The sequence below is a fragment of the Daktulosphaira vitifoliae genome, unplaced genomic scaffold (genome assembly GCF_025091365.1).
Source record: "Daktulosphaira vitifoliae isolate Bord-2020 unplaced genomic scaffold, ASM2509136v1 Scaffold_2, whole genome shotgun sequence".
Classification (NCBI taxonomy): Eukaryota; Metazoa; Arthropoda; class Insecta; order Hemiptera; family Phylloxeridae; genus Daktulosphaira; species Daktulosphaira vitifoliae.
In genome coordinates this window covers 22,699,467-22,725,988 of record NW_026099573.1, presented here as the reverse complement: position 1 = coordinate 22,725,988, position 26,522 = coordinate 22,699,467, and the positions used below count along the sequence as shown (strand labels likewise).

The following is a 26,522-nucleotide window of genomic DNA, read 5'->3' as shown; positions in this document are numbered from 1 at the left end:
TAATAATAATATCATAAAAGACGCTTCGATGCAATTCTGTAGATAGTGTTTAATTTAAAAAAATTGGTGGATTATTCCAAAAGCTACATGATTTCCTATTTCCTTATTTGTATCCTGATTACAAGTTTATAAATTTATTAGTGTAATATATATATATAATAAATAAATATAAAAAGGGAAATGGTTTTATTTAAAAAAAATGTATTTCGAATAAAAGAGGTTAATAAATAGTATTTATCATAAAATATTAAATTGATCCATACACTTTTCAAAAAATTATAACATAAAATTAAAAATATAAAAAATAATTTGTTTACAAAAATCGTATTTTTTTTTATTAACTTTGATGTTTGTTTTTACTGTGAAGACAAAATAAAGTCTGAAATTTTTTTTTTTATAATAAAGTATATTACAAAAGCTTTAATTTAAGATACATATAAAAGTGTCAGAATTTCCGGGATTTCACTTTAAAAAGTTAAGTTGAAAAAGTTCTACTTTCTATATAATTTTTTTAGTTTTGACCCCCCCCCTATATTAAGGAAAATGGTCTGATTTACAAAAAAAGTATGTCGAATGAAAGATGTATGTAAATACTACTTATGAAAAAATTGTATTGATACATACATTTTTCAAAATGTTATATATGTTAAAGTTAAATATATAAAATAGAGAATTTTCATTCAAAAATAACATTTGGTAGCCATTTTCACCGTGAAGATAAAATAAAGTCCAAATTTTTTTTTTCCATAATAAAGAATATTACATTAGCTTTAATTTAAGATATATATATATATATATTATATATATTTAAGTGTTAAAGTTAATTTTTTGTGAAAAAGTTGTCATTTTGCATCACCTTTGTGGGTAGGTAAAGGGTCAAATTTATAAAAACAATATACTAAATGATAGGTAAATAACTAAGGCATAAAAAAAGGCTATAAAAAAAAATTATATTGATTTGTTCATTTTTGAAAAAGTTATGGCAGTTTTAAGTAAAAAAATTGAAAAAATATCATAGTAAAACTAATAACTTCTTATTTTCGCATTGAAGCTAAAAATATATATTGGTTCGTTTATTATTCAATAAGTTATGGAAGTTTTATGTACCAAAAGAACATTGATTTTTTACACGAAAATTACATTTTTTCTTCAGTTTAACGGCCATTTGCACATTGTATATAGGTCGTCTGAATTTTTTTTTTTTTTTATCTTATAGTACATAATGTAAGCTTTAATTTAACATGTGTTTAAAGGACGCAATATTTTTGTAACATTTTCAAAAGTTAAGTTGAATAAGTTCTACTTTTTATATATATATTTCAAGTTTTGAACGCCCCCTGCACCCAGAGAAAAACCTCGATCTATATAATAAATTCATTATTCAATTTGATAAATATATCATTACTATTGAATCTATGATATATTTATCAATATGATGATTTTTTTTCTTATCTTGAACAATAATTATTCATAAGAATAATTATTTTGTTCGTATTAATAAAACATTATCATAAACCCTTGATAAAATTTCTCTATCAAAATTGATTGAGGTTTTTCTTTGGGTGTGTATAAGAGGAAATTGCCCGATTTAAAAAAAAAGTATGTCGGATGAAAGGGATATATGTAATATATTTAGAAACAAAAATTTGTGTTGATCCATACATTTTTCAAAAAATTATAGCAATTTAAAGTTGAAAATAGATAATCGAAAATTTTAACACAAAAATAGCATTTTTTTAAACTACGGCAGCTGTTTGCACGTAGGAAATAAGTCGTTGGGACGTTTTATAAGCTTTAATTTGACATATGTTTAAAGAACACAATATTTCCGGATCATTTCAAAAATTAAGTTGAAAATGTTGAGTTTTGTGAAAAAGTTACTACTTTGAATACCCTTCTGTGAGCAGGTAAAGTGTTAGATTTTCAAAAAAAATGTTATTAAATAATAGGGAATTATCTAAGGTTTCAATATAAAAAATAAAAATATAAAAAATTATTTTGATTTATTCATTTTTCAATGAGTAATGGTAATTTTTAGAAAAAATTTCAAAATTCACCTAAAATGTTATTTTTGGGAGGATTTTCACCATTTACGGGGAACGAAGGAAAATTTTTTTATTTTTGAGAGTAATGTCTTCAACTAGATATGATTTGTGTAAAACGATACAAAAAAAATTATAAATCGATTCAAATATGATATGGGTTAAAAGAACATTACTAAAAGTTTCTGAAAAGAAAAAAAAAATTTTAATTAAAAAATATTTTGACCTTCAAAATTTGCTATTAAAATACTGCAAAATTTAAAAAATTTAAATAAAAATTTTGATGTTCAAAAAAATTCAAAATTTATAAACTTAAGAATGAAATTGAAGTACTATTTAATATGAGTAAAACAGTGCTAGTTCCACAGTGATAGCTTATTTGGATGTGAAATTATAGGCTCTAGAACATTATGATAAATGATAAAAAATAATAAAAAAAAAAATATATTATTTTTGTTGTCAATGACCTTTAAGAAGTCTATGATATAAATTTCATAAATTTCTGAACTATACCAGCACACACATTAGGTGATTTCACATGGAATGACTCTTAGATGAAATCTGATAATATTATTAAACATTATTTAAAATTAGAGAGAGCATAATCTCTACTATAATTAGATATGTATAAAGTGAAATGGTATACGGTATTTGAATAAATATAAATCTTCATCGAAAGAATTATGGATAAAAATCATAAGACCCTTTTCTTAAATAATTTTTTTTTTAATTTATAAGTTTATTCAATATAAAGTATTAATTTAAAATTTCAACATAAACCGTTTTGTGGCAATTATAACATTTTTGGGACATTTCTTTTTATTACTGCAACTGGGATTTTTTTTAAAATTATGGCTCTGGTAGTATTATTTCGATACATTCTGTGATCTCCTAACGTACCGTTGAACAATGTCGAGAAAATATCAATAGTTTCTCAGCTACACTTGAAGTTAAAAATACTGGAGTAAAACTCTGTGTAAAAATGTAACATGCAAAAATTAGTGTCACGCTTTTTAACAGTCTCATTAGACATACGACTTTCAAAAATTGTTAAATTGCTATATAATAAAATAACTAATACTTCACTTCATAAAAATTTTAGTTTTATAAAAATTAATATGTCAAGATGCTATTTTTACGATATGCTTATCCAATAGTCAGTTGCAGTATATACAGCTGAATTCATAATCGTTTATATTATTATAAAAAGTTATAATTTTGATAACTTAAAATGTTAATTGTTACTTAAATACATTTACCAATACAATAACAATTCACTTGTTTTATAATTAATAATTAATTAAACATTTATGACGATTGTATTCATAGTTACAGTAAAGTATTACTGAGAAGTGAAAGGAAACTACACGAAGATATGTAGAGGCAATGCACCAATACAATTGATTTCTCCTTCTTAAGAAAAATACCCCTTCCTAAGATAAGGTGCAGAAGAACATTCATGGTTCATGTCTTAACTTCTTTCTTTAGTAAATATAATACAGTGGATCACTGTGTGAGTGTTTGTGACCGAGTTGTCTGTACAAAATTGTAATAATAAAAATGTGAACTTTCTATTTAAAATTAAAAACGGATACAGCAAAAATATAACGATTATTTTTTTAACTTATTAAATTGGTTTAAACTACAAGTATGTAAAAAATATAAACTATAAGTTTTGATTTAATTCATTTTGTTACGTAATGATTAAATTAAACTGGTTATTCAAAATTTTTTCTTTAATTAAGAAATAAATTTAATTAAATTTCATTGTCTGAGCGTTAAAGTCACCGAGTTTGAGAATTGGTAATTTAATAATACTTATAATCTATTCATGTTATAGACCTCTATTGATTCATAATTTAAATTAAAAAAATTTTTTTTAGTAATGGCGGCAGTTTTATTAATGATTATTATTACTATTTTAATGTGTCGTGTCAATGGCGGTTATGAAGAACCAGGACCTAAGTATAGATGTCCTAAAAAAGGAAGCATCATAGAACAATCTTTGTATCCTTGTCGATGTGTGGCGGAGTCAGATAATGGCTTGGCATTGCATTGTGAAAATAGCAACTTAGCATCATTATCTGTTGGACTATCGAATGTTCCGTCTTTAAAAAATGACATTCAAATAGATAATTTGACAATTTCTTCATGCAATATTGGTGATTATTCTAAAATATGATTTATTTTAATAACACAACATGTTGTACTAAAGATAAGCAGGTGAAACAATTTAATAAAATCTAAGTTCTAGCAAAACATTTTACTATAGAATGACTAGCTATGTAGGAAATACATTGAGTAAATTATAATTTTAAAACGGTTAATACATTTTTAATAATCTGAAAAAAACTGTCAATGGCTGATGATTTTTTTTTTTTACTCCCACTCTTATGTCAATGAAAACTAAGTAACTATATCAAATAATTATTTATAATAATGATTATAATCAATAGGAAATATTATTTAAGCAATAATAATATATAATATTAATATTAATTAGATATGAAATTGTAGATTTTTAATAAATGTATGTTTTTAGGTCGTTTATATGGGGATTTGTTTTATTCAACTGTCATTAATAGGATATTTATACAAGATACACCCATAATAATATTAGATGATGATTTGTTCATTGGTGTCAATCAAACTCTAATTGAACTTCATATAATAAATTCTAAATTATCAGAATTTCCTTCTGGTCCGTTTAAAGTAAGTATAATAACTTAAAATTATGAATTCGTGTTGGTGAATTTAAAAAAAAAATTGTGTACTCAGAAAAGAACCAGAAATTAAAATGTATACACATTTAACAAAAAATGTATCCCATTATAATATGTTATACTAAAACTGAATAAAATTTTGGAATGGAGATAAAAGAGCCAACCCTCGAAAAAAGTATACTTCTATTATTTTGGTATGTAATTTATAGAAATTCACTTTGATTTAAATATCAAATAGAAATTTTTATCTGAACCAAAAAGTAATTGCTCCATTTTTTAACCCAACTGCTCTTAATTTTATTGTAATTTTCATAAAAAATTTTGTTGAAAATATATCTAACACATAATACATATAAAACTATTAAATTTATTTCATATTTTTTAGATTTTGGGAAATTTGAAAGTTTTAAATTTAGACAAGCATGCGATTTTTCATTTGTCTCCAAATATGTTTGCTTCTAGTCAATTATCATCTCGTTTGGAAAAATTACATATTGCAAATGGAAAACTTTCGTCTTTTTCTCCAGATACATTTTTTTCGTGTAAAAAACTAAAACATCTTGACCTTCATGGTAATCAATTAGAAATTTTACAAAAAAATCAGTTTAAAGGGCTCAGAGATTTGGATACATTGGATCTCTCAAATAATAATATCAACAAGATAGATTCATCATATTTTGGAGATTTAACTAAAATGGTGACCATAAACTTGTCAAATAATTCTTTACCGACTGTTACTAGGTTCGCTGTTTTTGATAATTTTTATTCGAATTTTTAATGGTTTTTTCTGAAGATGATTAAATTATACATTTTTTACTGACTTTTAGAGGAACTTTTGCTAGAAATACATTATTACGATCAATGAATTTAAGCCACAACAAACTTACAAAATTGGATTCAGAATTGTTCAGAGGATTGCGTTTTCTTCGAAGACTATTCCTTCATGATAATGAGATTGTTCAAGTTGAAAGAGGTACATTTGCATCTTTGACAAGGATTGGTACAATTAATTTGGCTAGAAATCGCTTAAGTGTTATTGACTATCAGATGTTCGCCGGACAAAACTACGTTGAAGTAAGTCTAGGTTTGTTTAAAATCTATTTATATAAAATAATTACTCAATTAAATAATTTCTGTCACAACTAGATTATCGATGTATCAGAAAATCAAATAACTAAGATAGAAAAGTTGTCTTTCAAAAATTTATACTTAGTTCATATAAATCTATCAAAAAATAATATTACACTAATTGAAAGTGGAGCTTTTGAAAATTGTGCAAATATTACGGTTCTTGACATGTCATACAATTCTATAAGTGAAATCTCCAAAACAGCATTTGATAACATTACTTATGCAACCATATGGCAATTGTCTTACAATCAGTTAACTGACTTATCCCAAGTAATTCTTTTTTATTAATTAGTTATTTTGAATGTATATTTAATGGTTGAAAATAAAAATTATAACATTAATAATATTTTTTTTACGTAGGTACCTGTTGGAAATATGGCCGGAATAAAAGTTTTAAATGTTACACATAATAACATAACTGTAATCCCCAAGGGAACTTTTCCCAAGCTTTACGAATTGCATACATTAGACTTTAGTCACAATTATATTAAATCTATTAGTCCAACTGTTTTTCAGCCTCTAGTCAGTCTGCGTTATATTAACTTGAGTCATAATTCTTTAGTAGATTTAAAATCTGGTACCTTTGGAACCCTACCTACTTTGTTGGAATTGTTATTAGGTTGGAATAGTCTAAAAAAAATTAATGCTGCAACATTTATAAAGTTGTCTTCGTTAAGTTACTTGGATTTGCAATACAATAATATTACCCAAATTCCTACTATTCCAATATCACTATCCAGTTTGATTGTGAGCCACAATAAAATCTCAAGAATTGCACCAGACGTTGCATGGCCACCAATGAATGCATTACTAACACTCGATTTGAGTTTCAACTCTTTAGCAGATAGTTTAACTGAAGACACTTTTTCTAAATTATTGTCTCTACAGAGTTTGATACTTGATTATAATAGTATCACTACACCACCTAGTGCTGCTTTGGCCCCCTTGGTTTCTACCCGGCATCTATCAATGAAAGTAAGTGCTTATATAAATAATCAGGTTTTGAACAAATCAAATTATAATAACCTGGTTATTTATACAATTTTCTAGGGTAATATTATAACACAGCTTGGAATGAATGCCTTTGGAGTATTACCTGTAGTTTTTTTTTTGGATTTGTCATTAAATAATGTAACTCATATGGTACCAGAAGCCTTTAATGGGTTATTGCAATTACAGCTTTTAAATCTTTCTTATAATAGTTTGACTGATATTCCCAATGGAGTTTTCAAAGGTTAAAATTTTGTTAGATTTAATAGTTAGTTTTTTGTCAAAATGTTTCAATGATTGATTAGAATAATATGGTTTAGGCTTAGTATCCCTGAATACTTTGGATTTGTCATATAATCAGATAAGTTCATTGGACAATAAGACAAACAGTGTCTTAGAAGATTGTTTTTCACTTAAGCACGTAAGTAATTCTTTTATTACTTTATAAATTATAAAGGAAAAATTAACAGATTTATGTGGAGAGAAGAAATATTCGTTTGTAAATAACATGAGCTCTTTTTAAATTGAATAATTATTAGACCCGTCTAAAAAATTGAAATAACACACTTGTGATAATTTTATTTAGAAATTTTTGGCTTAATCTATTTTTAATTTTGTTGTCTTTGATTGTCCTAATTATGAGAAAATAAATATCTAAAATAAAACATTATGAATACTTATATTCTATTATACTTTCTTTAAGTGTTTTTGATGTATAATTAAATTATTGTTTTATAACTTGTATGTTTACTATACACTCTAAAAATTAAGTAAGCATTAATATAAACTTTTTATTTATTTTAGTTTAATATTAGTCATAATCAATTTTCATTCTTCACAAAGAAATCTTTTCCCAGTCATATGTATACACCAAGTACTTTGCGGACAATTGATATAAGTTATAATGAAGTACCAGTCATTACAAAAGAAATATTAATAGGTACTGATAAAGTAACATTTTTGAATTTAAGTCATAATTCAATAGATGAAATTAGACCAGGTAAACATTTATTTTCAAGTTTATTTGTGTATGGTGTTAATCAACTCTTTTTTTAAAAAGAAATTAATTCTGTTTTGTTTTTAGGAGTACTGGGAAATTTGACATCATTAAAATTACTTGATTTGTCTTTTAACAATTTGAAAGTAATGAACAATCTAGGAAATATGCCAACAAATTTGACAATCTTGTTTCTATCTAATAATAAACTAAAAAAATTACCCAAAGAGATATTGAATACTGTACCAAAACTGGTTCAATTTGAAGTAGATAATAATTTATTCAATAGTTTACCACCAACTATAGCTAAAGAAGTAGGAAGAGGAGTAAATATTTCATTCAATGGTAAATATCTAAATTTAACTAGATTCTTAAACTCTCTATTGGCATTTATTTTTAAAATACTTACTATTTTTGACCAAAGTAAAATACATAATAAATTTTTATATCAATATAAAATGGAAACGTCATGCTTTTTTAATTTAAAAGGTGTAATATTTGCTAATAAAATATTTTTAGTTATTATTTAATAAATTTACTTTTATGTGTTTTAACTTATAAAGGTAATCCATTAGAATGTGACTGTACTCTAATTCCTATTAAGCGTTTGTTGAACTCCAAACTTACAGTTGACCCTTATTGGTCTAATATAACATGTTCTAAGTTGTTGTCATCAGAATTATCATACGTAAGAAATTTGAATGAAAATGATTTAGTCTGTGATGTACCTATTGATAATGATGATGGTACATTTACTAGTACTCCTGATATAAAAATCAGAGGACTGAAAAAGTAAATATTTTGTTAAGGTATTTTTAAGGTGATCAAATAGGTAACTATTTAAATTTTTTTTAAGAATTGGTAGTTCCAATTTGAAGATAGATTGGTTAGTATTACAAAACAAAGAGGACATTGCTGACTTCATTATTTTTAGTGGTAGTAGTAAAACAGGAGAAAGAAGTTTTTCTAAATATGTTCCATATAATTTGAGATCACAAACTATTCGTCCTATTTTTATAAAAGTATTTAATAATATTTTGGTTATTTTTGTCCAATTAAAAATAACAATTGTTTCATATTTCATTTTAGAAATCATCTAACATATGTTTACTTGCAAGAAATAGTTTTGGTCAAGAAAGGCAGATTAAAAAGGCTCAGTGTGTTGATATTAATGATTTAGGACCATGGTCAGTGAATAATGGTTCTTATAATGAAACTCAGTTTTTACCTGTGATATTTTTGTTATCTTTATTGTATATGATTAATTATTGTTATTGAAAAATAGTAAATTAAGAATTAAAGAATTTTATACATTATTTAAACTCTAAGCTTCTAATTAAGTAAAGTAATGCAAAATACAACCACGGTAGGTAGCATCATTGATAGTACTGTTTAAAATATATTTTACTTATTATGTCTAGTGTTAAAAGAATATATTTCTTAACAAATTGAAGCTGTAAAGTTTTAATTTGTCACTAATATGCTGTGTATGGGTATAGCTTTAGTACACACTGCTACCAGTAGCAAATATTTTGTTAATTTTAAGAGTGACAGAAAATTTTTATATTATACAACTAATTATAACAGAATTGATTCAGAGCCTAAAATGTCTAAAATAAATATTTTTGGGGTTGAATTTATTAAATTAAATTTATTTTATGATATTTTTTAATGCTATAAAAATTGTTATAATGATCAATTATTGATTTTTGAAAGGGGCATAAAGAGATCTACATAGTTTAATTAATAATATAAGGTTATAACATAACAAACTATGTGGTTACCAGGGTTGGACTGCTGTGCTGAAATATGAAGATATTTACATCCTTTCTGACAAAAAAGTCTTTTAATAAAGAATGTTAAACATTAGAATTTTAGACATAAATAAATATATAAAAATTGGACTTGACTAACAATGACCATCTCTGATTAGCTTAACTTATTTTTTTGAGTTTCAAAATTTTCAAAATGTTTAGTTTTTTTAATTTCTCCAAAAATTTACTAATTTTAACTAAATAATAAAAACAACTAAAATCACTTCTATAAAGTAAATTATCAACTTTATTTTCTACATTAGTTTATAAAAATATTTTTTAATTTTTTAATTTCTACAAAGTTGGAACAGCGATTAACTTAAATAATGAATATATATTTTGGAATGATTGTAAGTCTAATTTATATAACATTATTTACCAATTGATTAAGTATTTGACATATTAATTAACCGCTCCTTTTGCGAACGTATCTCACCATCCAGAATGGTAGACCAAAACCAGAACTAAAGAATAGTGCATAATACAGAGTAAATTTGTACTTGCTGTAGACATCAAATGGCAAATTCTAAAAGAAAACGAATATTTAATATGATAGTAAAACATAAGCTACCATTTAATTTATCATGTTTTCACTATGTACTTTAGATTATTTCAGTAATTAGCAATGAAATTTCTAATATTAACTATTAATCTAGTAATTTTGAAATTAAAAAAATTCCAAGTTTTTTTTAAGAACATAAAAAAAACAAGTTAATTTTTTTAAATTATGTAATATTTAAATTTCAATATCAGAGAATATTATATGTGATTTAGTTTATTTTTTATATAATGATTAATCTTGAAATATTGATATTTTGGTTAAGTTCAGTATATAAAAAATAAAAAACTAAATAAAAAATAGTTACATAGACTAATTAGGGAAAATAGATTTTTTTTTTTTTACAACCGTTTGGTTGGTTAATACCAATTGGATTGGTATGTCCTGGGGAAATTTAAGTGCAGTGGTTTCCCGTTGCCTTCTGCACTGGGAACATGGTGCTTTTTCGCCACCATAAAAGCGCACACACGGAAAATATATATATATATATAGAGTTTAATTTTTTTGATTATACAAATTTTATATAATGTAATGGCAATTTGATGCAACAGAAATTGAGACTAAAGACCTGCTGTTATTTCTTATTAATATGGCTACTTTTACCTATCTTAGAGTTAAAATGAGTAAGTTGAACATTTTTTTTTAACCAAATTGACCAATTTTTAATAGCTAATAAGCTGTTACCTAATCAAAATTTCCTATAAGACCTACCCGTAAATAAAGGGTCATACCAAGATATTCACAGTATGCTTGCCAAACTCTGATCAGAATATTACATAATAATTAATTTTATTGATTGAAACAGCTAAAGAATCAATAATAAAAGAAACAGTTACGTATTTTTCACACCTAGTCTATTAATAACATTTATAACATCCTAGAAGTTAAATATTAACTTTGAGTTACACATGTTCTTTATAATAAAAATTATATTCTAGATGATGTATTAGTTTATATAAATGTAAATATAATATTTAAACACTAAAATTACAACATACCATAGTGAAATGTATTAAGGGAAGGTTGCTAGAATCTTCAAATTTAATAATCTTAAAATTAAATTTTTTAAGTTAACATGACATATCATAGTGAGATTATGAACTATTACTAATAAAGAATAATAAATACTTCTACATCATATTTTATAAAACAAATTACTCACAAAAAATTCAAGTTTTACTTAAATTATTGTATATATAAGTTCATAGAAGTATAAAGAACAATTGCGTATAAAATAATTTATATTTACATAAATTGGGTAAATATTTTTTTTGATATTCATATTATTCTTAATAATTGATCTAATGACACAAAAACACGTTTCATCGAAAGAACTTACTTTTCCAGGACCTTCGTATCCATGGCCTCTTCTAACAACCGAAGTCGAAAATCGCCTTAATGTTTGTATAGCATTGAGAGACAACATATTGAATTTTTTTCTTTTCTAAAATATAAAAATATTTCAATAAATAAAATAATTTTGTAGTTCGCCTACTGTAAATGTTAAAATAGTAAATACCAATAACAATGGTATACTTGTTACGTGCACCACAAGGTTATCAATGTAATGAAAAACCAGCTGCTGATAAAAAATGTTTGGAGGCAAATTCATTTTTTATTTTACCTCCATAGTTCTTGAAGTTTTGATTTTCGTACACGGGCATATTTAAGACTTAGTACACAGTACCGTTCATTTTGATGTTCATTAAAATCTTTTTTTATTAATGTGTTGTGATCAAGTAATTTTTAAATCGGCTTTTAAGGATAAAATTTAATTTTGTGGTATAATATGATAAGAACAGGGTTTTCTCCAAATAGTGGTCAGAAACTGTTTCCTAGAGAAGACATGAGAGGTCATTCTTGGGATTCCTGCAATTCTCATCTTTTGAAGATTATAAAAGCCGTAAGGCTTTACTGACAAATTTGCCAAATTTTCCGGTATGGTCTGGTCATCTAAATAGTCTAATTGATTGTGGCAATGATTTTTTGCATTTTTTCCTTAATTATTTTTATGTTAGAATTTTGTTTTTGAATAATCCACTAATTTCTTAAAATTAAACACTATTTACAGATTTGTATCGAATGATTTGTTTCTTATGATAGTGATTTTAATCACTGTCATATATCATCTATACTAGTCCCAACTAAGCCATGCTCACACTGTGCCGCGACCCCACTGTGCTGTCGTTTTTTAGATATGCTCATGATTAACTCATTTATTTGATTAAATAACATAATATCAATTAAACGATGTCATAAAATTTATTTAAATATTAAATTAAAAAAAGTTCTTATATGGATTACTAGAATACTTTTTTACTAGGTTCATCAAGGAATCTAGATTATGCCAATGATTGATATATTATATTTGACAATTTTTACGAGTGTAAAAGAAGATTCATTTGGTTTCATATTACTTTTTTTAATTAAATTGAAAAATCAAATTAGTATAAAATATTTGGCTTATTACAAAAAGTTATTAAAAGATTTTATTTTTATAAAGAGTTTCTTTAAAAATATTATTTATCATAATATACTATGTTAAAATCGGCTCTATATTAAGTTTTTTTTTCTAGATAAAGTAAATAAATATTAATATAAGTAAATAATAAAGTAAACTAAAAAAACACGCTTTTAAAGCACATCGAACTAAAAAGTTAAAAATAATTTTAAAAATAAGCTTTAAACAATTATGAACAAAAAATACTAGTATTATTGTGATAAAAGCGTCGGGCGCTCAATATACGAAAAATATGGCACAAAGGATCCACGCTTTTATCACAATAATACTAGTATTTTTTATTCATAATTGTTTAAAGCTTATTTTTAAAATTATTTTTAACTTTTTAGTTTGATGTGCTTTAAAAGCGTGTTTATTTATTTTTCACTTTTTAGTTTCATGTTATGATAGTAGTTACTATCAATATCATGGTTGTAACGGGTAAAGGGAAATCAGAGTTCGATTCCGGAGAGGGAGTCAGACAAACGGCTACCACATACAAGGAAAGCAGCAGGCGCGCAAATTACTCACTCCCTGAACGTGGAGGTAGTGACTAGGGATAGGATATTGAAAGAAAGTATCGATACTTAGTATTGAAACTAGTATCGAATACAAATATTGATATCAGTAAAATATCGAAACAAATGTATCGATATCAGTAAGTATCGAATCATTTTATAAACCTATATTTCACAGTATCAAATTATACTGTATGGAATTATGAAATATTGTAATTTTAGGATTCGATTCCTACTGATATCGATACTAATGAATGTTAAAAATATTTGTATAATTAGTACCAATGGGCAATGACTATAGTCATTACTCTGTTATTTCTATTTCTATCCACTAGTAAAAACCAAATATTTGCAATTATATTTAAAAGCCTAAATATACGTTATAAATTTGAAATACAAATTGCCTTTTATTATTTATTATACATTAATTTATACAAAATACTAATAATATTATAATTTATAATTGGTCATTATTAGCTAGTCTTCACATAGGTACATAAAAAAAAATACTAATATAAAAAATATAACTAAAACCCATCTTCCTCTGGGATATCAGCTAACAATAATATTTTTTGAAGGCGAGAACTAGTTAAACGATTCCTAGATTTGGTTAATATTGCTCCAGCTTTTGAAAAAAGTCGTTCGTAAGGAACAGATGTTGCAACCATGGTGAAATGCAAACGGGCTTGTTTATACAAAATAGGAAATACGTGTTTCATATCCTCCTATATTTCAAGAGGATCAGACTTCAGGGTTGATACTGGATTTGATAAGTATAACGATAACTCATCGTTCATAAAAGTTGTGGTCTTTTTCTTTTTTTGGCCATGAAACAAATATTTATGATGTGCCCAAAAATCGAAGTTGTCTGTTTTAGAATGTTCTCCTTCTGACTCACTAGAAGAAATGGTGTCCAATTTTGACAACTTTCTTAAATCTGCTATCGCAATTGAACAGGCTACTGGATCATTAAAATGTAAATTTTTAAATCTCGGGTTCAGAAGTGTAGCAATTGCAATTGGTTTGACCTGTTCAATCATTCCAAATATTCGAGTCAGTTCAGCATGTAATAAGTCTTATATTTCACAAATTACCTCAAAATATGGTTTAATTTGTGTCAATTGTTTTTGCAAGCAATTGATTATTGGTATGACTTTGGAAATTGTAATGTAATTTTCCCCAGAAGATTCTTTCGTCACAAATTCCAATGGTTTTAATAAATCCAACAATTGTTTGAGCGTATCCATTTCAATCGCAGTTGGCATCACAGGAGCAGTATAATCTTTGATTAGTAATGGACTTATTAATGTTACTATCTCTACAAATCTACTGATCATATAAAAAACAGAGTTCCATCGTGTTGGAACATCTAATATTAATTTTTTCATTGACCCTTCTGGAACTCCGTTTTCCGACTGCTTCTTTTTTAAAAGATCACTAACTCTCACGCTATTTTTCACCCACTTTACGATATTTCGAACTTTACAAATAATAGGTTTAATGTTTTTTTTGAAACTAAATTGATGGTATGAGCAAAACAAGGAATGTGTCGGTGTTTACAAAAAGTTTTGTGAACAGCAGAAACAACATTTGCACCATTGTCAGTCACAATACTTATAATTTTTTCTTGATTTATTTCCCAATCTGATAAAAATTTTTCTAACTGTTCACTAATATATTTACCAGTATGCCGCTCTTTTAACTCAGTAACTGCCAAACAAAATGATTTCAGAGAAATGTCCTCTAAGAAATGTACGGTTATACCAAGAAACTTTTTTCTGACATTGTCTCTGTCCATGTATCAAATGTCAGAGATACATGAGGTTTTTTTTTTTTTTACAAACTACCAAATGGCTTTATTATTTAAACGATAAAATTATCTTTATAAATATATTTTACAATAATTGTATATGAAACATAGTTTTATAACAATTAATAAAGAATAAACATGTGTGGAGTGACACCTCCAGCGAGGTGGCTCCTTAACCTAAGTTAAAACTAAATATTTTAAACTAAGTCATATGGTTTATGACGTTTAAGACGCCAGATGTCTTCGGAGTTGTCCAAAAGTTGGATGGCTGCTGTGTTAATGTGGTTCGTTAATCTCACCTCATGTTTGCGAGCAAATCTCTTAATTTCTTCTGCTACTGTAGGCAAAATCAAATCACGGTGTATAATGTCATTTCTATCGTACCGATAAGCTGAAACGATGGTACGGAGTGCAACATTTTGGCATCGTTGAATAACATCAATATTAGACTTACTAGTACAACCCCACAGTTGTATACCGTAAGTCCAAATTGGTTTTATGATAGCTACGTAAAGTAGACGTTTGTTATTTAATGAAAGTTCGGAATGTTTCCCGATCAACCAGTATAACTTTTTCATTTTTAGTTTTATTTGCAAACTTTTCTGGCGTACATGGTGTTTCCAATTAAGACGTGAGTCTAAGTGCATTCCTAGGTATTTAGCCGAATCTTTTTGTGGGATAATTTGATGATTCATTTTGATAGGAATATTATTGGTATTACGAAGTGTATAATTGACATGTACTGATTTGTCACTATTGATTTTAATTTTCCAACGTCTTGTCCATAAGAAGATATTATTGATCGAGTTTTGTAATTTACCAGTTGCAGACTGTTGACTATAACTGGTTGCTAATACAGCCGTATCATCAGCGAACATGGCAGTTGTCGTATCATTGGTTGATGGAATGTCAGCAGTATAAAGTAAATACAAAATAGGTCCTAAAACACTACCTTGTGGTACTCCTGCTGTTATAGTTTTCCAATCTGTAACAGCTTGCTCATGCATTACCCGAAACTCTCGTTCAGTCAAGTAAGATTCTAATAACGCGCACCAAGTGTGTGGTAGTTGTTCTCTTAATTTTATAAATAGTCCTTCATGCCAAACTTTATCAAACGCCTGCGCAACGTCTAAGAAAACTGCACAACAGTACTTTTTCTCTTCAAGAGCCTGGTTAATAACATTGGTAACTCGGTGAACTTGATCAATTGTAGAGTGCTTATTGCGGAAACCAAATTGGTGGTCAGGTAAAAGTTGCTTTTCTTCAATCAATGGTTTTATCCTTTTAAGAAGAACTTTTTCAAAAAGCTTAGATAAACAAGGTAAGAGTGATATTGGCCGGTAAGATGTTACCTGATCTGGTGGTTTACCTGGTTTTAGTAACATTATGACCTGAGCTTTTTTCCATAGTTTTGGAACGTATTCAGTTCGTAAAATTGCATTGAAGATGTATGTAAGATAAATAATCGCCTTCTTAGGCAATTCTTTTATCATTCTCGGGCTGATTTCATCGTAACCTGGTGCTTTTTTTACATTGATGTTGTTATCAATTTCTTGCGCCACTTCTAATGGTGAAAAATATTTTATTTTCTCCCGGTTTCTATCTAATTGTAAACTATAGAATCAAGTTCTGAGACTATATTATTAGGTTTAAATACAGTCTCTAAGTAACATGCATATACTTCAGCTTTTTCATATTCACTTCGTGCCCACGTGCCGTCTTCTTTGCGAATAGAATTCACATGAGGTGAATTTGACAAACGCAATTTTAATGCAGCTATAATAACCTCATACTTATTATCAAGGGCATTTTTTATAGTTTTAACAGAGGGAATTTTGTATGATGGTGCCAATTCTTTAATGAACCGTCTAAATCCTTTTCCTTCTACTACAGAAAATGGACGGTAATCTTTACAAATAAAGTAAAGTAATGCCATAGTTATTTTACGAAAATGATGACCACCTTCTGAAATATAAAAATAAAGTATCGATATTAATAACATAAACAACAATAAATTATGCTGATAAACATACCTGCATATAAGCTAATTTTTTGAAAAGCTTCAACAATAGGGTGTTTTAGCCGTTGTAGAGCCTGTGGTGGATCGTCTACACATTCCTAAAAACAAATTAATTATTAGATACAAATCTAAGAATAATTAAGTGATAATTTTATTTTGTAAAAATAGTTATGTATTCATCGCTTATCAAAGTATCGATAAACCAGTCCGATGATAACAATTATTTTATATTTTTAATGTGTATAACCAGTTATTGCCGTACCACAGAAAATTAGATGCCTATTATATAAATACAAATACACAAACACACTATATATATAATTATACAACATATATAATAATTAATAATTATTACCTCTGGCTCAGAGTCTTCCATACAAAGCGTTAGTTGTCGCGACTGAGTTTTTGATGAGCAAGATTCTGGCAATGTAGGCAATGGCGATACAGAACTACAGAAAATATATACACATTAGTGTTTGATAGAGTAACATTACTTATAATTGAATCAGTTATTTTAAAAACAACATAAAATTGAAATTTTACACAAATTATAAATAACTTAATAATAACTTCATAAATTTACATTTGTTTGTATATTTACTTATACATAAATTTATTTTGCTAGTTTGTGATATTCATTATTTATGGTTTTAAATTCTTTATTTTTAATTACATTTATAAAATAGTGACATGTTGTTTTTGAAATTACCGATTCAATTTCAATAAAAAATAAATAAACAATTTAATAAGTTACTTACTTTTGAGTGATAGTCAATTTTGACTGTTTAACTATGGATGATTTAGTATTAGTCAAATTTGGATGTTTTTTTAAATGTTTGGATAAATTTGAAATATTGCCACAATAGCGTACTTCTTGTGAACAAAGCTTGCATAATGCAAGAACAGCGTCAATTTTTTTAAAATATATCCAAACTTTACTTTTTGAAGGAGACATAATTTTTTGAAAAATAATTTAATAAACAAAATATTTAAAAAATGTAAAAAAGAAGGAACGGTCGCACACGTGCAAATCAATCGAAAATTAATAACGTACAAGGTTAATAATGTTAATAATAACTTATTATTGTTATTTAGAGCATTCGTGTATGTTTCCGATTTCATAGTACCTGTCTATATCACAGACTATATGAAAATGTATGTATATAGTCTGTGCGACTGTGCCTATACGGTTATACAGAATGTTTGATATTTCTTGCCTTCTCAGTAAACGGGCATTTAATTACACCGATTAGGAAATCTATTGTATTGTGATTTGTGGATTGTGGTTGGTGGTTCAAAATAGATTGTTTGATACGAGTACTTTTAAACCGTTATGACGGTAAATGATTCGATACTATTTATTCGATACCAATACTTTTTTATCGATATGAGTAAAGTATCGATACAAAAAGTACTTGTATCGAAAGAAAAGTATCGATACTTTACTCGTATCGGTAGTATCGCAACGTCCCTAGTAGTGACGAAATATAACGATACGGTAATCATCCTTTGTAATCGGAATGAATACACTCTATATCTCTTAATGAGAATAAAGCGTGTTAATATATATTTTTAATAGTAATTAGAATATATATACATGTANTGTTAATATATATTTTTAATAGTAATTAGAATATATATATATACATGTAAAACGACTTAAGTACGTAAACGTATCATGCACTAGGTATAGCCGTGTTTTGTGGGCGGGCGGGTCGGACTAACGTTATACTTGAGGTATAAATGGCGGTAAGAATATATACGTGAGCCGTATGGCACGCGAATGGTATTGGCCAGTCAAAATAAAAATTTGTTTATATATATATAATATTGATGACAAGCACGCGTGTACGGGTACGATAACCAAAAATAAAGTTATACAGGAATAGTATTGTCGGCGTTTGATGAGCTTGGGGTGGTGTGGGTTGGGGTGAATGCGTTATGACAGTCTAGTCTCAAGGCCATAGACGANATACGCGACATAATAACACGTGCCGCGTGGAGTTACAAACTTACAAACAAACAACAAACGACAAACAAACATACAAGTGAAACTAATATAAGCGTGTTAAAAATAGCCATATTAGCTTCGATNGACGGAATATGCGATAACACGTGGAGAGTTACAAACATACATACATACATACAGGTGAAACTAATATAAGCGTGTTAAAAATAGCCATATTAGCTTCGATGCGAAGCTGAGAAGGTATTAATTTTACTAAGATGTGTTTTATTTTTTTGTGTCTGTTACCACTTTTTCTCAGCTCTCACCGAACCGATTTCTTTCAATGATACGTAAAAAGATCACAAATCGTATCTAGTCGAAGAAATTATCCTCAAAAATTGAAAAAAATTCCCTCGTTGCCTGTAAATGGGGGAAACCTCCAAAAAAATTAAAATCTGATACTTTACCTGACCACAGAAGGGGATTTAAAATGACAACTTTTTCACAAAAAATTAATTTTTTCAACTTGACTTTTGAAAATATTCCGGAAAGTCTGACACTTTTATATATACCTTAAATTAAAGCTAATGTAATATACTTTATCATGGAAAAAAAAATTTCGGACTTTATTTTATCTTCACGGTGAAAATGGCTACCAAATGATATTTTTGTGTGAAAATTTTCGATTTTTTAATAATGCCTTTTTCATTCAGGATATTAATAAGAAAATAATAGATCATGTAGCTTTTGGAATAATCCACCAATTTTTTAAAATTAAACACTATCTAAAGATTTGCATTGAAGTGTTTTTTTTATAGAGATTTTAATCACTGTCAGATATCATTATACTTGATCCAACTATGCCACTTCACCACTGTACCGCGACCCCCCTGTGCTGGGTTTTTTTTAATAAAATCTTTTTTATTTATTAAATAAATAATAATTGATATCTATATATTTAAGAGCCACATACAACGTATTGTTCACAGGACTATTTTTTCTTATTATTTCTCAGGAAAAAATTTTTTTAAAATAATAATCAAATAATTATTTGATTAATGAAACATGTAAAGCCAAACTTATAACAATAAAATATAACCACAAATGGCATAGAACAATCGGAAGGGAAAATAATTTTGAATTTACATTGATTCTTATGTGAGATGAAAAAAACACGTTCATAGTGGTTTGCTACTGATAGAAAAAAAATGTACAATCGAATCTAAGTTTTTAATACAATACTAAATATTCATCCTGTTGCAATTGATTTATGTTACTTTTGTCTTTGGTCTTTACAACTTTTTTCCTGTAAATGAAACATTAGAATTCAAAGAAATATAAATGATATTTTGACAGCTGATTAAAGTTTTCATTAATCTAAATAAATTATAATTAATTAATTATAATTAAATTAATAAAAATATTTATTTTTTCACAGATATATTGATATAACTAAATATGTACATTTTAAAAACTTTTAAGGAGACACAACAAATAAATTTTTTTATATTAAAATGCAGTAAATAAAAATAAATTTTCGTTTTAAACTCTGCTGTAAAATATTATTTACAATTATAATGTATTTCTAATAATTATTGGAAATATTAAATTTTTACATAAATGTATAAAATAGTATCTATATATAATATCATGAAAAAATGTGAGAATTCATAAAAATATAGGGCTATCTGTTTGTTGTCTTTAATTGAAAGTAAAATATTTATTAAAAGGTAAAATTAAAAATCAACTCTATTTTTATAAAAGTTGCCTAAACCTTTACAAGTAATAGTAAAATTAAAAAAAAATTTTTGCACGTGTAAAATAATTAAAGTGATTCAATGTTGAAAGCATTCAGTAAAGAATTTAGTTATTGTTTGATAAAGGTGATGTTGAACTTCATACATCGAGTGTTTTTTATCCACGTAAATCTGTAACATATTACAAGAAAATTGAATAAAAATTTATAAAAATTATTTTATAAACAATTACTTATGATTTTTATGTATTTTTTTAATAAAATGTATGAATAGTGAAAATCTTACTAAAAATAAAAAAAACTATTACTAATTTTACAAACTAGCTTTCAGCAATCATGTTACTCTAAAAGAGTCTTTATTTGATTAACTTAATAAAAACTTTTTATTTTTCATAAATATATAGTATACAATTAAATTAGATTAACTTGTTTTACTATTTTTTAGCGTGTATACATCCTAAAAAAATAGGTATCTAAATTTGAACTTTTCTTTATCAACACAAAAAGCGATTTAAGAGCTTTTTTCCAAATGTCATTTCATTTAAATAACACCAATCAAATTTTTAAAAATACTCAATTTTCATGATGTTTGGGAGTGTAACAACTTTCTACTGATCAAAAGTTTAGAAATAATTTCAGTCAGAAAAAAGAATATGTCAGTTTAATACATAGCACTTATGATATGCATTATATTTTTATTCACATAAGTGAATAGAAATGAAGACTAAAAAAGAAAAATTAAAAAAAAAAATGAGTGAAAAACGAGTTTGTGTTTAATAATTTATAACAAGGATAGAGGACACAAAAAATTTCATTGTACATAACAAAATTACCAATCGACTATAAGTAAAAAAACGTTAGCAAAAATTTGTATAGTAACATAGCAACCAATGGTTGCTCCGGTACGTACCGAAGTCCCATTAAATAAATATTAGAGAAGAATAATTTTAATTTTGTTTTACTAACTAATTTGGTTTGAAAAATTCTTTTCAGTGCCGTTGTTTCACTACTGAAAAATATTTTTAGAAAGCAAGGAAAATAAAATTTAGATCATCAACGCTATAAAATTGTATGCTTCTGGAAAGGAAAATTGCTATTAAAACAACTATAAAATAAAAATACATAGTAGGGATAGTACAGTTCATAGAAATTATCTAGAAAACGCCCCCGAAATTAATTAAAATTATAAATTGTTAGACATAATACAAGTTCAAATAATAGACTATATTGATAATAGTAGTGTGTCTTCACATATTAAATTACAACATTTTATTAATATCTGCTTTGCTTATTTTTTAGATTTTTAAAGATTATTTAGATTTTATTCAAGCAAAGCAATAATAATTGTATTAATGTTACTTACATGATGTCGAAATGGTATACGATTATGTTGAAGTTCCCTTGACAACAATGCAGTATGCTGAAAATGAACATTATCGTCCAAAGTACCATGAATTATCATGTAGTCTTTACCTCTTAAACCTTCTGCGTTGTATATTAGACTAGCATTTCTATAACCCCGGAAGTTTTTATTATATAAATCGAGATATCTTTCAGTATAAAATGTATCTAAAAAAGAAAAATAATAACTCGCTGAAAATTATTAAATAAGATTGATGATATAGGCGTAGGGTCGAAACATTTTTGATGTGGTTAAATCTCATGTATTTCCTCTTTAAACAAATTTTTAATATAAAATATATATTTTCCAAAAATTCTATTTAAGGGGCAAAACCTTCTATTCTAAATCTATAACTGACATAAAATATTGCTAATTATTAGTTCAAATCAAACACGTTTAGACATTAGCTTACATATTATTAAGAAGTCTTTTTTTTTTATTAGCTTTCAATACAAAGTATTATTATAGCTTAACAATTAAATAAAATAAGAAAAGAAAAAAAAAATAATAATAATAAAAAAAATAGTACAATTGATCTTACATCAACAAAATTACAATAAAATTACAGTAAAAATCGTTAAATAAAAAAACCAGCTGAATGAATGAAAGAAATAACTAAAGAAATCACATCGAGAGAAGTTGAGTTAAGAATAGTGTAACAATTAATCGATATTAAGATATTAAGAGAGATATTAAGATGGGATAAATTATTAAATAAAATAGAACGATTACTTTCAAATGCACAGCAGTCAAAAATTATATTAGGAAAGTCGCAGAGAACTTCATCGTCATGTTTGGGGCAGAAAGGAGAATTGTTAAGGGCCATTTTGTACTCATGAAAAGGAAGGCGATTATGACCAAGTCTTAGTTGAGAAAAAGATAATATATGGAACCGGGAGACAGGAAGTTTATGGAACTAAGGATGATTTGGAATAGTTGGTGAAATTGATTTGTGCCAAGCTGCGATGAGAGAGAAAGGAGAAGACCAATATTCTTGCCATGCTAGAAATATCGTCTTATTAAGGGATGAAACGAAGTCGGATGAAGGAATATTGAGGGTTGGACGATGGGTAATGAATTTGGTAAGTTTGGCTAAATGGTCAGCCTCCTCATTACCAAAAATACCCACATGACTAGGATACCATAAAAATTCGATTTTTGTATTAGCTAAGAAAAGATTATAAATTAACGCTTTAATTTTAATAATAAGGAAAGATCTGGATATTTTGAATGAATTAGAAGAGAGAGAAGAAAGGACTGATAAAGAGTCAGTAATTATTAAAACATTAGAAATATTGAAGGATTGAATAAGCTCAAGGGCCGAAGAAATGGCATAACACTCAGTAGTAAAAGAACAAGATTGTAAAGGGAGAATATCTGAGAATTTAATATTAAGACTAGGAATAAAGAAAGAGAAACCAGCGGAATTAGAGCTTACTGAACCATCAGTAAATATAAGACAATAATTGGAGAAATTAGAGAATAAGGACTCATTGAATAGATTATTAACAAAATTAATAGGGAGAGATTGTAATTGCAGTTTTGAGTAAGAAAGAAAGTGATGGTTAAAGTGAATAGGTGGGCAATAAATAAGAGCCAGGAAGGAGACATAATATATTGGCAAACGATTTAAAGATGTGATTATCATATTAAGGTACGGAGTCAAAATCGAAGAGATTGAAGCAAGTAAAGGAAGAGTTTTGGGAACATAGCGCCAAACTGCGCATAGAGAATGAAAATTATGAAATATCGAGTTGGCAGAATAGGATAACTGTTTAGTAAGAAATGTACAAGCTAGGAGTCGAGAACGAACTTCGATGGGGGGACAAGCGCATTCCACTTCTAAACTTATATTTGGGGTAGAGTAAACGGTGCCTAAGATAGTATGTAAACAAGAAGTCATAAGGGATTTAAGCTTATTATGATGCGCGGTGGAGGCAGAAGAATATAGAAAAGATCCATAATCTACTTTGGAACGTATAAGAGATTTAAATACAAGAAGAAGTGAAGAGGGGTGGGAGCCCCACCATTAAGAAGTCTTACAAAGTATTTTTAAAATAAAGTGAAGTTTTAGATAACAAATACATTATAAACAAACTATGTAAAAATATACTTGAAAAAACTCAATAAACCGATCACCAAACGGGTGATCGATTAATTATAAATCATTAGTTTACTTACAAAATAAATGCAATATTTGAAGAAAAAATTTTTATGTCTTTTAGATGCACATATTTATTAATTTATTAACTAATAATTACTCTTCAGAATCATCCCTTATGACTTAAAGGTGTGTCAACTTAATTTTATTAAATGGCAACATACATATTTAACAAGCTTATAAAATAGATAATAATATAATTAAGAAAATGACTGACATATAAAAACATTTGGACCAGTACTTTGGATATTATTAAGAATTTAAAGTATTGATTAGAGGTGAAGAGTGGGTGCTGATATTTTTATAACTAAACATTTCTCGACTGTACTATTCGTCCCGCTTAGGTATATTGAAAATAATTTCAAAAGTAGTTTTTGAAACTACTTTTCAGTCAAAATGTTTTGAGTGTAATCCAGTGGTTTCTCTGTATAAAGCATGGATGAAATAATTCATACGTAAATAATTTTAGATTATAGTTTGCCCACTAGTTCTAATATGTAAAGAATAAAATTATTTTTTACCATAATATAACCAATCAGTTATTGGAGCAACAGATAGTCCACACTTGAAACGTTTTTCTTCGTCTTTAGCTAAAACCATTCCTGCCACGTAACCACCATAACTCCAACCCCATATGGCTGTATTTGACTTGTCAATATACGATAAGTTGTCTTGTAGATACCTATAAAAATTTTTATATAAGACAATTTTAAATAAATTTATTTGAAAAGATCAATTACTTAGTTACTGTAATTTGGTCTTCAATTTCTACTGTACCAAGTTTTTTGTAGTTAGCAAATAAGTGACTATCCCCTTTACGACCGCTGCCGCGGCCATCTATTTCTGCTATAATGACGTTGTGAGCTGTACTAAAATATGTATTATAATCAATAACAAATACATTCAGTGCTAAGTTTGAATCAGGTCCGGCGTACCTTAAACATATTAAATAAATATATTTATTTAATTGAGTTTAAGAAATTATCATTTATATACTTAATTATGTGTTAAAGCTTTCATGGATGGTAGTATTATTTAGAATAATTACAAATATATCTATGTATTCATGGAGAAAGACATGGATTTATCTGTAAATACTTATATACTTTCTGTTATTTTAAAACGAGGATGTTATGTATCGGTGAATCTGGTTAAATGAGTAAAACAATATCATGTTAATTTTTTCTAGTTCATTCGCATAAAAAACTTAAGTAATAGTTATTTTTAAGATTTTTGATTTCAATATTTATTCGTCTTTCTTAAACTGGGTCCCTGGTATGCTGGATCCCGGATGTACTAGGTTGCTTATTTTTAAAATAACCTTATCAGATATGTCTGGTTAAAAATAAATAAAAATTACCTCAATGTATTGAATTTTTGCTTTTAATTAGATAATTTATATAAGTAATTTGTACTTTACTTACGCATAAACCATCATAGGATACTTGTTAGTTGATGTAATGTCAACTTTTGGAGGTATTGTAAGTTTAACACGAGCTTCAAAACCATCTTTTAATGGTACAGTCATAAAAACTACTTTGGGTAAAACAGCATATTGAAGTTTCTTCGTCAATGATCTATTTGTGTCCCACTGTAAAACAGTTTCTCCAGACTGAAAAAAAAAAATTTAATCTAAGCATGAAATTTTTACCCATATACGGCTATTTAGGGTACTTGGAAGTTTAATTTCTCCCAAATTTGAATAGGTTATCGTCCTTAAATTGGAAATTATTTTTTATTTCATAACAGAGTTTTTATTAAAACTCGCTCAATTACTCGCAAAATAAAAGTAATTTTGAAATTTTTATTTTTTAAGGAGCTATATTACTCTATATTATACATATTTTTTTTTTTTTTATATTATGTATAAATAAATATATATTTATATAGTAGAAACTGCCGGTAGTGTCTGTTGAAACAGCGAATAGAATATATATCAAGATTCCTTACTGGGGATATATAGAAACTAACAAGGATGGAAATTCGATTAAAGATTAGGTTGAACAAAACGAATTATATTTAATACACGACGTAAAGCTTCTGGCGTTCTTTAATAGTGGTCGCTATTGAAGAGGACATAATCCAGAAAACGTATTTGTGAGTGAAAAAATAGAAAACCAGTTCCATAAATATATGCTGTTGCCTATACCC

The 26,522-nt window shown here is 26.8% G+C and overlaps 2 protein-coding genes and 1 long non-coding RNA gene across 6 annotated transcripts in view; 1 reads left to right on the top strand and 2 right to left on the bottom strand.

Moving 5' to 3' along the window:
- The first annotated feature begins 3,396 nt into the window (after positions 1-3,396).
- Positions 3,397-9,199, top strand: LOC126899550 (protein artichoke). 3 transcript variants are annotated; one of them, XM_050674564.1, is made up of 14 exons: positions 3,397-3,690; positions 3,926-4,204; positions 4,585-4,754; positions 5,151-5,506; positions 5,593-5,839; positions 5,912-6,166; positions 6,257-6,871; positions 6,947-7,130; positions 7,207-7,307; positions 7,691-7,886; positions 7,971-8,228; positions 8,447-8,675; positions 8,740-8,905; positions 8,973-9,199. In XM_050674564.1, exons 2-14 carry the CDS (start codon positions 3,928-3,930, stop codon positions 9,159-9,161), a joined length of 3,243 nt encoding a protein of 1,080 aa, XP_050530521.1. In that variant the 5' UTR covers positions 3,397-3,690; positions 3,926-3,927; the 3' UTR covers positions 9,162-9,199. The 3 variants fall into 3 exon arrangements, with proteins under 3 accessions (XP_050530521.1, XP_050530520.1, XP_050530522.1); XM_050674563.1 differs by having other exon boundaries at positions 3,397-3,845; XM_050674565.1 differs by lacking the exons at positions 3,397-3,690; positions 3,926-4,204; positions 4,585-4,754 and adding an exon at positions 4,838-4,959.
- Positions 9,200-9,917: 718 nt separating this feature from the next.
- Positions 9,918-11,812, bottom strand: LOC126899595 (uncharacterized). Its single transcript, XR_007702625.1, has 2 exons — positions 11,596-11,812; positions 9,918-10,223 (listed from the first exon to the last, which is right to left on the bottom strand). It is a non-coding gene; the product is annotated as an uncharacterized LOC126899595 (long non-coding RNA).
- A 9,016-nt stretch (positions 11,813-20,828) lies between these two features.
- LOC126899555 (venom dipeptidyl peptidase 4-like) overlaps positions 20,829-26,522 on the bottom strand; it is a 34,186-nt gene continuing 28,492 nt past the window's right edge. For both annotated transcript variants that reach the window (XM_050674574.1, XM_050674575.1), the window contains exons 13-17: positions 25,796-25,983; positions 25,112-25,306; positions 24,893-25,053; positions 22,172-22,377; positions 20,829-20,980 (exon numbers count right to left, since the gene is read on the bottom strand). In XM_050674574.1, coding sequence (XP_050530531.1) covers positions 20,888-20,980; positions 22,172-22,377; positions 24,893-25,053; positions 25,112-25,306; positions 25,796-25,983 — 843 coding nt within the window. In that variant the 3' untranslated portion in view covers positions 20,829-20,887. The remainder of the gene's footprint in view (positions 20,981-22,171; positions 22,378-24,892; positions 25,054-25,111; positions 25,307-25,795; positions 25,984-26,522) is intronic.

What these genes read in the sequence shown, in the direction of transcription:
- LOC126899550 (XM_050674564.1), top strand. Translation starts at nt 3,928, where the DNA reads ATGGCGGCAGTTTTATTAATGATTATTATTACTATTTTAATGTGTCGT. An exon ending in AGTTAACTGACTTATCCCAA is followed by an intron (nt 6,167 to 6,256) that starts GTAATTCTTTTT and finishes TTTTTTACGTAG; the next exon opens with GTACCTGTTGGAAATATGGC. An exon ending in CCCGGCATCTATCAATGAAA is followed by an intron (nt 6,872 to 6,946) that starts GTAAGTGCTTAT and finishes ACAATTTTCTAG; the next exon opens with GGTAATATTATAACACAGCT.